Source organism: Rhopalosiphum maidis, chromosome 3 (assembly GCF_003676215.2).
Source record: "Rhopalosiphum maidis isolate BTI-1 chromosome 3, ASM367621v3, whole genome shotgun sequence".
Lineage (NCBI taxonomy): Eukaryota > Metazoa > Arthropoda > Insecta > Hemiptera > Aphididae > Rhopalosiphum > Rhopalosiphum maidis.
Window position 1 is genome coordinate 30,975,586 of NC_040879.1, and position 16,607 is coordinate 30,992,192.

Genomic DNA, 16,607 nt, shown 5'->3' on the forward strand with positions numbered 1-16,607 from the left:
TAAAAATTACTTGGAATAACTACTTATGAAATTACAATTTATAAATAATATAATATATAAAACTTAATCAGTATGATCATTAAATTTTTAAATTTATTTTTAAAACTTTTTGGTAGAGTATAATCTAAAGTTTCATCTGCTCAACTACTCATAACGATATTATAACACGTTTTAAAATGCTTGCTTTGTTTATTTAATATAATATTTTTTAGTAAAAAAAAAAAATTCCCGTGGAATCTATTTAAACTGCCAAGAACTAACAAATAACTAATAAACACGTGAATGCGTAAATTATAATTAAACAATCAAACCCAAAATTATATTATATACCTATTAAGTAATTTTAAAATACGGTTGAACTTTCTAGACTTTGGATACTCGAATAAACAGTGTATATATATATAATAATTCTCTTACAATAAACTTGTGTTTATTCACAAATAGTAAAACTAAAGAATTTTACAACTTAAACCTTTTAATAATTTGTATTTTATAACAACTATAGAAAAATATTTTTGATATATCAGTAATAAATTAAAAGTTACAGCTGTTCTACTAGGTTAAATTAAATAGAAAAAAGCTCAGAAAATAGTGAATTTCTCAGTGAATTGTGCAATAGAAATTCTACATCAAGATAGCATAATATATTGCAATACTTCACAATTCTCAAATTCCATTATTATACATATTAAGAAACAATAGTTATGTCGATTTTAAATCTAATAATATAATAAGAACTTTTTGTACTCTTGGATCTGCTAAATAAAAAAATTGTAGATTTTAATATTTAGAGTATATTGTTATAAAATACGTATTATGGAAATTGTATGTTACGTTTCTTGCTCCGGCGAAAACAAGTTCTAAATAAACGATCTTTTAAATATTTTAAAAGATTATATCATAAATAAAAATAAATAATACAATAAATACATACTTTTCTGAAAAACTATTAACAAAGTAGTTGTAATATTATGGTAATTTAAAAAAGTTAAGTTAAACTCTTGATAATAATATATTAATAAAATTAACGAATGTAATATTATAAGTACATGTATATAATTTTGACCTTAACAAATATACATTATAAATTATGCATGATAGGTGAAACTTAAGTTTACTACAGTAAGACAACCAAGAAAAAAGATAATTTTTTTTTATCGTTTTTAGTTTTCAGTATTCAGTACACGAGTACTATTTGTCGTTGTGGGGTGATATATCTTCTCGATTTACTTTTCTAAAATAAATGTTTTAAATATTAAAATGAGCGGTTGAGATCGTGATATACATAAATAGTTTTTGGGTAGATTTATTTAGAAAAAAAAATAGAAAACTAATAAAATATCTTGGTAATTAATTATTAAAAACATGGTTTTACATTATTATCGTCATCAGTGGCGTATTTTGAATGTTTTTTTGGAGGGGGTGTCCAGATAATATAAGTATATACTTATTTATTAATTAGTTGCAATATTTCTGTTTTACATCTACTACCACAAAAATCATAATAAACTCATCAAATATTGTAATGAAATATTTTTATTTATTTAATTAAAATTAGTATTTTTTATGTAATTTAAATCATACAGGTATAAAATACCTACTGTAAACATAATTATTACAATGTATTTCGTTTGTTAAATTCGATACCAGTGATACTATAAGAATAGCAGTTTTATAAATAATTAAAAATATAATAGGATAATAAGTACATTATTTAAAACTAAATTTATTTTTCTTCCTAATTAGTTTATTACTTTATATAAAAAAAAATCAATATTTAATGTCGATAAATTTTGAAGGGAAATTGGCAAACAATAATATGTGATTCGTTATGAACTAATTTAAAATTAGTTTATGACTTTATATAATATTAAATTAGCCAAAAAAACGAATCACATATTATTGTTTGCCATATTTCCTTCAAAGTTTATCTATATTAAATATAAAATTTTTTTTTTTGGTTTGGGGGTGTCCAGACACCGTGGACACCTCCCAAAATACGCCACTGATCGTCATCATTATTAAATGAAATATTGTGGTTACGATTTTGTTAGGTACCTATCATTTGTTTTCTTGTACACAAATTCTGATGTAACACGTACTATAACAATATAATTAAATTAATTGTGTAGAAAGATGACAATATTATTAAATAATTAAAAAATAACCGAATTGGTCAGACATATTTTACCTATGAAAAAAAACATTTCGAACTTAAATGATAAATAATTTATTTTCAAACCAATGGGTGGAAAATTATAAGATTAATAAATTAATATAAATTCAAATCTTACTATACATTTAAATTACTTATCTATTGAATATAGAACTATACATTAATAAATTAACAATTAATAATATAATATAATTAACTATTAAATTAGTAATGAACAATAATAAACAATTTAACAATTTTAGTAAGACATAAGACGTAAATTGGTGATTTAACGAAATACTATATCATATTTTTTACATTTTCTTGCTTAAATATGGTGAATAAATACAGTATAACAAATTTAAATTACAATAAATAATATTAGGTAAAATATATATATAAATTATGTTTAATTACTTAAATGGATTAAATAGAACTTATTTGGTATTCGTAATATTCTCCTTGTAATAACTTAATGAATACCTCAGATTGTAGGTTTTAAAATAGTTTTTTATTGACAGGATCAGGACTTGCACTAATGTGCAGTTGTGCATAAAATGTGCAGTTTTTATTTAAATATTGTGCAGTTCATAAAAAATAATATGTTTTGAATTTATAATAATTAATTCTATATGTCTATGAGCTTATAACATAGATATCATTTGGCATTATTTTCTTTTTCAAATTAATTAGAAATTATGATTGAAACATTGATAATTTATCAATGAATATCAAGAGATTAAATCTACTACGGTCTTTAAGATAAACCGTTGCGTTATGCCACCAAATATTGTGATTGTGCTCAAATTAATAACCATCTCCAATTCGAAAATATTGGTATCGATGAATAGGTTATCATAAAAAAGAAAAAACATTTAAAAATTAGATTAATATTAATTGTTGTTCATCAAAATATAATTTAAGGAATTTTGTTATTTAAACTATAAACTGACAATATTTAATATTTATGAATTTATGATAATAGTATGTGTTATATATTATACGCGAGCATCAAATTTTTTCACTTCTGAAAAACAAACAGGGTGAGAAGCTGTAATATATCTTTAGCTCAAGCTCTGGACAGAATCTATCACGATTTCAAAAGAGTAGCTTTACTGATATAATAACTGTATTCGAGTAACGTTTCCAATAAACAGTCTATTAAATTAGCCTTGTTAAAACAAATGTTTATCATAATTTCCTAATAATATTTTAGATAAATATTTTCTTATTTATTCGTTTATTTATTATTATTTCTTTATCAATACCCTATATAATTTATTATCTATTATCTCATCACATTAAACTATTATATAATAAATACATTTAAGTTTAGGTTAACAATAGTATGTTTTAAATTATTTTTCACTAATTTTATTTAAGATGGAAGTCAGTGTAAATATAAATAGATACGTTTTTAATAGCCAAGTACTCAAGTATTACAAAATGATAACTTTGGCGAAGAATGTGGAGGTTGTAGTTGAGTTTTATGAATTTGAATCAAAGTATTAAGAGATATTATTTAGGGTTTTAGAATTTTAGGTATATATTTCTGAAATACCAATTTAAAAAGTGATCACATTTATAGTTATTATAGTTTAACTGTCCAGGCTAGAGTTTATATCACAGACAAAAATTACAAGTTATTGTGCATACATTCTATAGATTTTTTCATTGCACTTATCACACGAAATAGTTGACGATAGAAAAATCAACGGGATGATCATAATTCATAATATGACTAATTGGTGGTTTTTTTTTTTTTTTGAAAGATCTCCTTATGGTACGGTACTTCGAATTTCTTAGTTCAATAATAAGTAAGTTTAACTATACATTTTAAATTATAAAAATTTCAATGTGATTTACATATTTTATTTTGGTATAAGTATGCATAATATGAATAATGATACATTTATTATGAAGCAATGCTTTAAAAATAATTGTAACATAGATATATCACCCGCATAAAATATAATTATTTTACTCTATAAATAAAATATATACCTCAGTTCTCTTCTCTATTTACTCAAAACTAAATCTATCGACTAATATGAAATTCTACAAGTATAATTTAAATTTCTAAAAATATATAATTTCATTTTTTAATTTTTTTTTTCAATTTTTTTTCTGAGATACGCAAGAAACTGATTTTCATTTTCAAAAATTAGTGTTAATTTATAATATATTTTCTCCAAATAAATCACTATTAGGTATTATGAAACATATTTTGTTTTGTTCTCTTCTAAAATAAATGCTGATGAATTTTAATATAAATCTATTTCAATATAATTATAATTAGACGTCCTGGAGAAATAAAATATGTGATAAGTTTTTTATACTTTTCATGCATCTATTTGCTACAGATCAAAGATATTTTAACCGTTGAAAAAATGCGTAGATGAGCATATATACTAGATTAACTGAATACTAGTAGAACTTTCCAGGGAATTCCACGTAAAAATGATCGTCAACCACTCGCGAACTATACAATATACCTACGTCTCACAAGCGTGAATTCAATAAATGTCAATTCAATACTCCTGAGAAAAGTTACTATTCCATTCCCTTAAGGAGAGAATATATACATTTTTAAGTAGCTACAGTGTATCAACAATTTGTCACAATAATGGTTAAACTGAATTAGTAATATAGTTATTATATTATGTGTGCAAAAAAAGAATTCATCATTATATTGTGTATATGCATGCGATATACATTGTTCACAAAATCTAAAACAAATCAACTAAAAAAAACTTTTACAAATCAATGCATGTAATTCATAAACAAAACTCCTACTATAGCTTGGAAATTAAATTTTTGAAATTATTATTAAAACAAATTAACTGAGAATTCAAATTATTGGTACCATTTTTTTGTTATACAAATTTATCTTTAAAAATCTATTATACTAGCTTACCTCCACCAAATATTTCAATAAATTTCAAAAATTGAAGGTAATATGTAAAAGGGGATGTGAGGGCTAAGCTCCTGCTGGTCACTTTACATTAGATTATTATAGTCCCCCTAAAAATTCAACCAAATATCCGCCTATGGTACTCATTTCGCTTCGATTTCCTCAACGTGGAATAAAGTGGCTCACTATTTTTATAAATTGTATATTAAAGTTTCTTGGCTTTTTAAGAATTTCTCTTATACCTATAGAAATTACTTTAAAAATTGGAAAATTGCCTCTTATATACTAACTAAACTTGATTTGCTATCAATAGAGAGACAATCTTAAAAAACTTTCAAGTGATGACGTATGACTCAAAATGTAGTCAAAGTAAATTAAAAATAAATAAAAAACCATTATGGTATAAATATAGTGACCACAAAACTTCAGAGTATTTTCACTGAATCTATATAATACGAGTAAACAGAATTATAATTACAAATACAATTCCGCATCGATTGGCATTATAATGCCAAACTAATTAACTGAACTAGCCTTAAAGCAGGTACCATATTTTAAACGATTCTTAATTTTTTAGTTACTATCGTAAAATAAAATTATACGTTATTATTTTACACAATCATAACATTGAAAAAAACCCTGTTGATATTTATTTGGTATTCATTATTTATGATTTTATGATCATTTTAATTAGGTAAATATATCGATATTCATGATATGCGCATAAATAATGTTTACAACAATATTATAGCTAGTTTAACTTGAGTACATGTACTTCATGCATAAACTTAATCAGCATGCACATTTAATCTCGATAAAATTACTGAAGTAAATTTTTCCTTCTTAAATGAACGGCTTAATAATAGCACAATAAATTGCTATTAGACCAATTGTCGTAGATAAAAAATCAACAAAGCAGTTCAAAAGTTAAGACAATGAAACTTTTTTTTTAATTTAAATGTAATATTAATATATAATATATAACGTGTTACTTTTTACTTTATTAATAATCATTACTTCAGCCCTCTTAATGGATATACATATTAATATATTAGTATATATAATATTAATATGATATTCTTTATAATTTCGGCTCTTCCATATTTATTAATATAGTGATCGGCTAATGACTTTCTTCTTGTTGGCCACCCCAAACTGTTATACAGTAATAAATATTAAGGGGGCTGAAGCAAGTCGAAAAAAAATATGTAAAACAACCAAAATGCCAGACAAAAGGGTGAAGCTTGTATTTGATGGATTTTAATTTAGAAAACAGATAGGTATGATTTGTATTTTAGTCTTCTATGTTTCGATCGAGGCGATTTTTGATATTTGAAAAATTGAAGATGTAAAAAAATGTATAGTTCTTTTAATTATTGATACTTGAGTAATTAATTTCAATATCTAAAATTGCTTCGATCGAAACCTAAAAAACTAGATGGCATATTCAAATCTGTATTTAAAAAATAAAATCCATCTACACCAAACCTTGTAATTTTGCCTGTCTTTTTGGTCTTTTAGATATGTATTAAAAACGTGGTGTGTCAATACCGAAATTTGACATATTCCTGCACATGTGAGAATGTGTTATCGTCCCGTGAATTAACAATATACTACTGGGCTACTTCAATTTCACGAAACTATTGGATATCAAAAATTATTATATCTTATTATACCTCATTACACGTACTGTAACACAGTGAATTTAATATTTATTACTATATAGCATTTATAATCATATATTATATTGATTATAGGTATACAATTATTAATATTATGACTATCTTCTATGCGCTCTACCGGCAGCATTGCGACTGCAGTATAAGCTCTACCGTGTTTTTCCACCCTACAACTATATTTCGATTTTAGACAATATATTTTAGTAATAAGTGGATGATGTAAAAGTGGTTTTAATAACGAACAAAAATGTTTATAATAAAGTAATAAAAATTATTATATTATATTATCAACGCACGTCTTCGTTTTGTCGCCGTCTCGTTATTTGTTTCAAAAATAATTATAAATAATAAATATAAAATGAAATAAAAAAAAAAATACAAATTCAAATCTGTTTTCTGAATAAAAATCCATCAAACGCAAGTTTTACACTTTCTTCAGGCATTTTAGTTGTTTTATATGTTTTTTTCAACATGCTTCAACCCCTTTAAAGTATAAACGTACATAATAAACAAAACGATATATGGCTATTTTTAATTAATTTTTTTAAAATTGATTAACAATTGGATTTTATCAAGTTAGTTAATGAATTAATTAACGAATAAGCTCATTAAAAATGTATACATGTTTCTAAAAATATTTTATATTAGAAAATAAAGTTCATGAAATTGACAAAAAGTTTGATTGAACTTAAAAAGAGTTAAACATTTTATTTTGATGCTTCAGTGAGCAATATTTACAATATTAAAGTAATATAGCAATTTAGTTACTCCAACAGAACGGAAATTAGTTGTTCATAAAATATACTGTATCAGTAATCAGTATGTTGCAATAAAAGTTTTAAGTAAAGTACATAATTGAAAAACACAAATTTTGACTATTAATTGTTAATTTCATAGTCGATCTATTAATTATATTTATAATGAATTCATTTTAAACCTTTTATAATATGAACATGCACATATATGTATGTGGTATATATCCAATGAGACATATTATGTGGTATGATAAGTTTAAAAATTAAACTAGTTTATACTTTCGTAACTTATTAAATAAATACACTTATTAGTTATTAAAGTATACAAAAGATATAACCGTAGCATGTTCAAATTTAAAAATATTATTTTAAAATAAATAAAAATCTCTATTTGTTTAAATCACATTTGTTATAAAATATACGACATATTTATAGTTGTAACATTTGTAACATAAATTAATTAATTTTAATTCTTTTTTTTTTTTTTTATTAATTTTTATCTAGGATACTGCAGTATTTCTGCGCAAAGGGAAATCCAAAATATAAGTGCTATAACCGTAGTGGGTACCTTACTTGGTGCGTGTATCATGTTACTCGTGGGAGTAGATGATTTTAATCAGAACGCTTTATTTTCTCGACTCAAGAAGTTACAATTTATCGAGCTGACTTAAATCATATTATACTATACAACACAAAAATTGTGTACCTAATTTATCTTATAACCAAACTTTTTTTCTAGATCGTGATACCCATACTTTATCGAGTTATGATTATTTTGAAATTTATATACAAACGTGAGACAATAAAGAGTTTATAAACATGTCTTAAAATTATTTTAAATTACAACTTCAGACTTTACTAGGATATTATTGCATTTAATTAAATATAAAAAACTTCTAACTTATATAATATAATATATATTATAATATTGTATCTATATGCAGTATAATCTGAATCAAAAGTTGCAAACAAAAAATTAAACTTACAAGAACCAACAGTTTATTTATTTTCGAAACATTTAATACAGTATAAAAATGATTTAAATTCAAATATAGTATATATAGTATTAGTAATGCACGATTAAGTTATGTTATATAAAAATTAAAAACGTATACATTTATCAGTAGATAAACTGAATAATATTATATGTTATTTTGATCTTTGTATTATATAAGTCAAATAATAAGAATTAATATTTATGACTTCTATTTGGAAGATCTTCTTAAAATGTTTTTTTTTTTTATTATTATTATTATTATTCAATTATAATTTGTTCATTTATACTAAATAATACTATTAAAATAATATAAAAGCATAGAATCATCTGATTACATAATAATATTATGTATTTATTATTATCATTTCTATATATATCATATTATTAAAACGTACATTTTATTTGTTTAAAAACTAATTCACTACTTAGTATTTACATACATCAATTTTTTTTCTAAAATCGTTGTTTGCTTGTTAGTTGTTATTAATTATTTAAAACAGATTTAATTTAATAAGTGCGGAGTTATTTGCATACATGTATGTAATTTTGCTTGCACTTTCTTAATATCTAATTAATTATTAAAATAGTGTTGTTAAAAAATGTATGAAAAATAAAAATAATAATTAATCTAATTGATACTTAGCACTATTCCAGGAAATTAAAATGAATTAGTATTGGGAACATAAATGTTTGCCCAGTTGTTTAAAAATTATTATTCATAATACATATTATAAAACATTGTCTCATAGATAGTTAAAAACGTAATCATAATCAATTTATAATTAAGGTTTAACACTAATGATTAGTGAACATAATATGGGAACGTTGCCAGGATTTCATTTCGTAGGAGTCCATTTGAAAAGTATTGATTAAACTTTTCAATGCCAAATATCTACCATAATATTATATTTTATTTAATATATATTATGTGATTATAATAATATGAATAATATATATTATGAAAATGTATCAAAGATAAATTTAAAATCGCATATAATGAAATTATCATGAATTTTGCAATAATAATTTTTGTGGTTGGTTTTTGTTTTATGATATCCAATATAATACAAAGAAAATAGAGTTAGGTAGGTCAACTAATAATTATCACTACTGGTGGATGATAAATAATAATATATAAACAATGATAATATTATTTTAAAAGAAAATGCCGAATTGAGCTACTGATGTTTTCTTCAATTTCGGCATAGTTTCTTTTGTATAACTATATATACGTAACCGTTAAATACGGTTAAAAACAGGATACTCAGTGGACTTGCTAGGTCATTAAATATTAATCTAAGTTGAATATTTTTACTTTTATACATTATTATCCCTTTATAAACATTATGTATCATTATAGTCTTAAATAGCGGTGCAGACTGTATTGTTTAATAACATATACCAAATTATAAACGTATAAAAGCATAGGTAATTATTTATTTCCGTATATAAAGTATATATCTAGTATTTTTTTTTCAAGTTTATTATCGTGCTGACTGAAATGAAATATCGGGGAAAAATGTTATGAGGTGGTATTTAGGCCGCGGCTAAAAAAAATGTTTGGACGTCATAATAATGGGTATATAATATTATATGCCCTCTAAGATATCGATTCTTATATTATGTGTGTTACAACGGCGACGTCGGCGGCAGTGTGGCATTGATGGCGACGGTTAAATTGTAAGTTGCATGTAGTGCTCAACTAAACCCGTTAAAATATAGCATATTTTTAAAAAAAATTTAATTTGTACTATCATAATGCACCAAAAGGCAGCACGAAAACCTCACGAATGGTCAAATGCATGCATAATAAAAACGATGTTTTTTAAAGAAAAAAATATATAAAAATTGAAGTATAAAAATATGAGGTGCTAAACACTCGTTATTTATAAATAATAAGTAAACTAATTATATCATAATTATTTAACTGTATTATTCTTATAGAATCAAATTCCTAAAAATACACCAGTTTCAGTGGTGGTGTGACGTTAGAGTGTATTATTATTTATTATACACTAAACATATAGGATACCGCGTCCGTTGGATACGAAAATCTCGTGATGACGACAAAAAATATTATTATTATTATGTACGTATTGCTTACTCCGTTAATCGTCGGGTCAAGATCCGTGCGAAGCTGATTTCGTGGTGAAAAGGTAGATATGCACAATACCGTATACGTTTCTATATATAGTGCGATAATGCGGGGCAGGAAAAAAAATTAAACGAAACAAAACAATAGTACCTAACCACGATATAATACAGTTATTATAGGTACCTTTGTAATGTATTCAAATGTTATGATTTATGATATAGTATTATACACGATAAACGTATACGATCGCCGAACGGTCAAATGACGGTGTTTGTGAAATTGTGCATACAAATCGTACGTGCAGATGCCACACACATGACTATATAATCTAACACAGTATGTACTATATTATTATATATACATACGATATACAACAAATAATAACACAAAAGTGAACCATCGATATTATAATAATGTATGCATTTATATTATTCCTTTATACATATTGTATAATATGTCGGTAACATAAAGTGATGCGACTATATAATAACGTGCGAATAGTTTAGGATGGCAGTACAGTGGTTCTAGATCGTAGTGGGACAAATATATTATGTTTTTTTGATACTAGGTTGGGAAGACTACGACAACCTATATGTATAAATCACAATATGATTATAGTATTACAATAATAATACGTTCTTAAATTCTATAAAAAAAAATATCATATTTTTAACGCAGCTGATAAGAGTGGTATATAGATGGTTGGTACATACGTTTTTACCTATTCGACGGGCGATTAATAATATCATATTATAGACTAGCCATATCCTGTATCCCCGAGAAATAAGCTTAAAAACCGTCTCCAAACCTATAGGTCTAATTAAAATCCGGCGATCTTCTATTCGATTCCCACATATACACCTACCTAACCCGCGACCACGAAAACACGTGTTGTGCGATATAATATCGGTCGTTTATAGCGACGGTACGAGATAATATAGTGACATGGTGTCGTCAAAATCAAAACATAAAATGTTAAAAACCTGTACCGCGGTGTCCGTCGATGGCGGTGGCCGTGGGCGGCGCGACCTCGTGGCCCGCGGCAGCCGCGTAGTCGGAAGTCGTCGCGGACATGGTCGCCGGAGGCGGGTCGACAGGATCGCAGCACTCGCGTTCGGGGTACTCGCTGGCCATCGCCGCGCCGACGGCCGCGGCCAACAGCAGCCACGCGGCCGCGAACATGACGGATGCTGCAGTGCGGCTATCGGTCGTTCACCACTGGCCCGGTACCGGACGACCACGCGGTTCCATAAAACGGCGTCGTCTCCCCTCGGCGATTGTCACGGCAGTCGTCGTTCACATTTTGACGGTCGCGTTCTTCTCGTTCACCGTCATCGGCGTCGTCTTTGTCGTCGTCGCCGTCGTCGCAGCAGCGGCGGCGGAATGACGACAATAACAAGACCGCGACAACCTGCCGACCGGCGGCGGCGGTCGACGGTTTTGCGGTACTCGGAACGAATCGAAATCAAAAATGATATGATATATAAACGGCGACACGACTCGACGACGTACGTATTATAATAATATATTATTGTATAAAATATCAAAAAGAGTTATTTCAATAACACTAGGCACTTAGAAAAATCGAACTCATTGTAGAAAAAATATTATAATTATTATAAACGATTCCAACTGTGATAATAATATTATTAAAAATTATTTTTACTTCGTGACGACGGTTATATAATAATGATGATGATGATGAAGACGACGACGACGACTATACTACGATCCCGTGCCCTGCTGACGGCGCGATCCGGCGACGACACGCTGGCCCGCGGGTGGTTTCGGTGTGTTGTTCGCGCGCGACGCCCGAAGTACGACTGACAAAAGTCCCGTGGTGCTTTTGACGGTGTGTGGAAATGCGTGTACGCGCACACGCGGTGGCGCACACGCAAACTTTTCGTCGGTGTGCCGGTTGGGGTTTGGCGGTGTGGTGAGTCGCGGCGAGGTGATAGGTGGCGGGTGATCCATTTAACACGCTACACCCGTTTTCTCCGTCGATTTTTAAGATTTCGAACGTATTTTCTTCCCCCCCCCCGGGCCCCCGACGGGGTAGCCTGCTCGCCCACCACCCGCCTACGAGACGTTTACTTACGTTAATTTACTCATTATCGTCCGTGGTCGTACCGTGCGCGCGTTTTCAAAACCAACGAATAATTACAACGAAAACAATCGAATAAATCACAATAAATTAAGAACAAGTGTGATATTATACTCTATAATACTTGGGTTTCCCGCCATTTTCGTTTAACTAAAGTTAAGAACTCAATTTCCGTGTTTTCGTTTTACCGTAATTATTACGATTATTGTATAGAATATTAGTACGTACGTATTGCTGCTATGCGCGAACAATTAAACATAATATTAATACCTATCTAACTCATTTTAATTTTTAACGACAGCAACGTTACATAACTTTGTTTCGAAATAGATTTATTAAGTACATGTTAAATATTTTATGAGAGGCAGTTATTTGTAATAATAATAAATAATTGTTATTATTATTTGATAATGCCGGAACAATAAAAAGAAATTCAATTAAATGTACCTATAACTATGGTTTTATTCTTCGCAGGTTTCCCGATGAATTTAATCTTTAAAAAACTTAATTAGTAATACAATTAGGTTGGTAATGATTTATTTAAATTCACGTATCTTGTATTTTACAACTAATACAGCTACACGATATGTATCAAAATATTATTTTTCGGTATCATACTACTCTACTATAAATAGTAAATTTCACTTATGTCGTATGATAACTACAGTCTAGGATAATTCTTGGAATATTATTATGTTCGTATTAGTTCTAAGAAACGAAAATAACAAAATAGCAATAAATTGGTATCATACCATTATAACAACACGCTAAACTTTATTGGAAAAATGGACAAAAATAAAAACTATTCTTTGTGCGTAATTCATATTATCGTACTTCGTAGTTTTTTGATTACATACTGAAATACTTGGCCTTTATATTGTTGTATTTCAATCACAATTTCATATTTCTTCATCAATCAACTTTTAAATTGATAATATTTGCCTTTATGTTTTTGTATTACTGCAGTGGGCATACACCAGCGATAGGTACGCTTATGACAACCGTTTTACAATTCTTCAAATACGACTATGAGATTAAAAACTCAGTGTGAAAAATAAAAATGTTTAACGAATGATTTATTCAATGAATCTAACCAATCTGGTTTGATAAATCACTAGGTACATTATATCGAATTTTAGTTACTTTAAAGTAAGCATATCAAACACACAGCCCGTGAATCATTTTTTGTGGCTCACGGCTACTAATATTAATAAGCGATCAAATAAAAATTATACAAAAAAAAAGTTTTAGCATTTTCGTATTGTGTTACTGCTATGTTAGAATTATCGATATTATAAGATTTTTCATCAAACATTAAATATATTATACTTGGCAATAATATTAAAACTGTCTACTATACATTAATAATTGTTTAGTACTATAATGTTCGACCTATACCAATATATGACGCGATTACATTAGGCGGTGACCAGCAGTAGCACGCCGCACCACAAGACCTTACGGAACCGTTGCATTAGGCACTTCATTATTATATCGCCGTCGAAGATCGCGTGACCTTCCCCTTGGCCACTATCCTATTTCTCGCTAAACATTTTAATCCTTTCGACTCTTAAACAGATTAGTGTATATCAATTAGCATTAAGACTTTAGAAAGACACAGAGAGAGAGTGAGAGTGTGAGAGAGAGTGTACTGTGTAGGTATACGTGTGTGTGACCCGTGATGAAACGCAATGAATACTAATCGTCAACACCGTGACCGGCGAAATGTTATTATACGTTTATTTTTCTTTCTCTTTTTCCTGTGCCTCGACGATTATGAGCACAAAATGTACCCTTACCTTATATAATATATAATATCATTATTATATTATTGTAATACTCGCTACCAGGCCGGAACAAACGAAATGTTTTTTTTCAGATTTATTATTATAAACCGGCGGTTCAACCATCGTCTGTATATTATTATACAATAATATATCCAAGTTTTAGCGTACGCTATTTTATATTCTTTAAAATATTTTATGACCGTGTAATATTATATACAGGTAAGTCATTAATATTAAAATAATTCATTTTTACGCTAAAAATTCGGAAGTATAAAAATATCCACCTAATAAAATATTCACCCACTCTAAACCAAAGTACCAACTAGTTTAAATTTTTTACCAGTAACCATCTTTGAGGTTAAAAATTGTTTGTGACATTTTTACTGTTCTAAAAAGGTGATAACTGATTACAGAGATAAAAAAGATACAGGGTGCGGCAGTCAAGTCCGACGATTTAAAAAAATAAAAAAACAATTTTTATCAATTTTTCGCCAAACAAATAAAAACTACACAAGTGGAAATTTATGTTATTTTACAATCCGATCACTTAGGCCAAGTTCTTTGCTGTGACGCCTGGCTGACTTTTGGGGATTTCTCTCTATTGCTTGTCTCATCCGCTCTACATTTTCTTGAATCCGAATAATTTTTTTTACTACCACCTCTGTTTTGAGTCGTGCTAGCTGTGGTTTCAAAGCATTTTACCTACAGGTCGATGGTATACCACGAGAAAGCACAGGATCGCGAGGAGATAAACTAAATTATCTACAAAACACACGTTGAGCGCCTATGAAACTATCATTATTTTTGTAATACGCTTTTACCGCGAATGTACGCTGTTCACTCGACCAATGCTCCATGATTACTAAATTCCAGGTATTTAAAAGCGATAAGAACATTTCCAAAATCTCTACCACTTTAGCCCTGCCCACCAGTTCTTGTTAAAGTCGTCGGGTTTGACTGCCGTACTCTGTATATTAGATATACAAGATATATAAGTATTTTACAAATAATAATTTATAATTCACTAGCAAATACCCTTCTAATTTTGGTAATGCTAATAACAGAAATAAATTCTACTTGGTAATAATTTCTTTTATTGATATTGTATAATATATCCATAAGACGAAAAGAATAATATAATATATGCGGGTAATGGGTATAACGTACTCATAAGTAATTTATTGTTTTTCATTTTTATTGTTCTGTATGCATAAATATTGAATATTCACACTTGAATAAAAAGTATGTTACACAATTAGTTAATTTGAATTCTCTAATAATTTTTAACACGATTAATAAACCTTTTCACTGCTGAAGTTTAAACACAAACCCTATATGTATTGTGTGTCATTTACCGTTTGACCCGAGACACCTGAGTCGACACTCAGTAATCAATCCTACTTGCACTCAATATTTTTATTCACGCACCATTAAATATGTAATGTAGGTAGTAAGTACACAGTAATGATTTTAAGAATAAATATTATAATGTAAAAAACATTTTATTTTATATACCTAGTAAAGACTAGTTTTAGACTAAAAAATAAAAAATAAATTTATCTTAATAAAGTGACGGCTATTGTTAAAAACTTGGGAATTACAGTTTGGATTTTTAAAACGTAATTTTATTGTTATAGGAACTTAACGAACCTACTTGTTTAAAAATCTTTTATTTTTCACTTATATGATCTATTTTAGTGTACAGGTCATTGGTTTTGAATCCAAATCAAGATTATCTGATTAAAACATTATAAAAAGTAAAAACCGATTTCTACGTACTATGTTGACATATAAAACACAAAGATAAATTAATATTTACCTACTGAAATCAATAGCTTGCTACCGAATTTGTCCTAGAAACTTTAGAATTCAGAAGGCAAATCCTAATCCTATTTTCATTGGTTATAATATAATTTATTAAATTCTAAAATAGACTACCTGGAAATGTAATCCTTAATCGCTTTAATAGTTTAATGTTCCTAATTTCACTTTATGCAACACCTCTACATTTCATATTCCAACGCACAAACTAGATTTTTATTTTTTTGCGCCGGTAAATCAAATGTCAATGTCAATCAAACTAAAAACATTTGATTTTTTTTTATCTGTATGCCCAGATTA

General features: G+C 27.7%; 1 protein-coding gene and 1 long non-coding RNA gene across 2 annotated transcripts in view; one reads left to right on the plus strand and one right to left on the minus strand.

The window, feature by feature from the left end:
• LOC113555664 overlaps positions 1 to 11,777 on the minus strand; it is a 182,169-nt gene extending 170,392 nt beyond the window's left edge. Inside the window, exon 1 of the mRNA XM_026960147.1 lies at positions 11,585 to 11,777. Coding sequence (XP_026815948.1) covers positions 11,585 to 11,777 — 193 coding nt within the window. The remainder of the gene's footprint in view (positions 1 to 11,584) is intronic.
• The window catches only part of LOC113555667, an 89,600-nt gene that overhangs the window by 18,048 nt on the left and 54,945 nt on the right, over positions 1 to 16,607 (plus strand). The window lies entirely within an intron of this gene.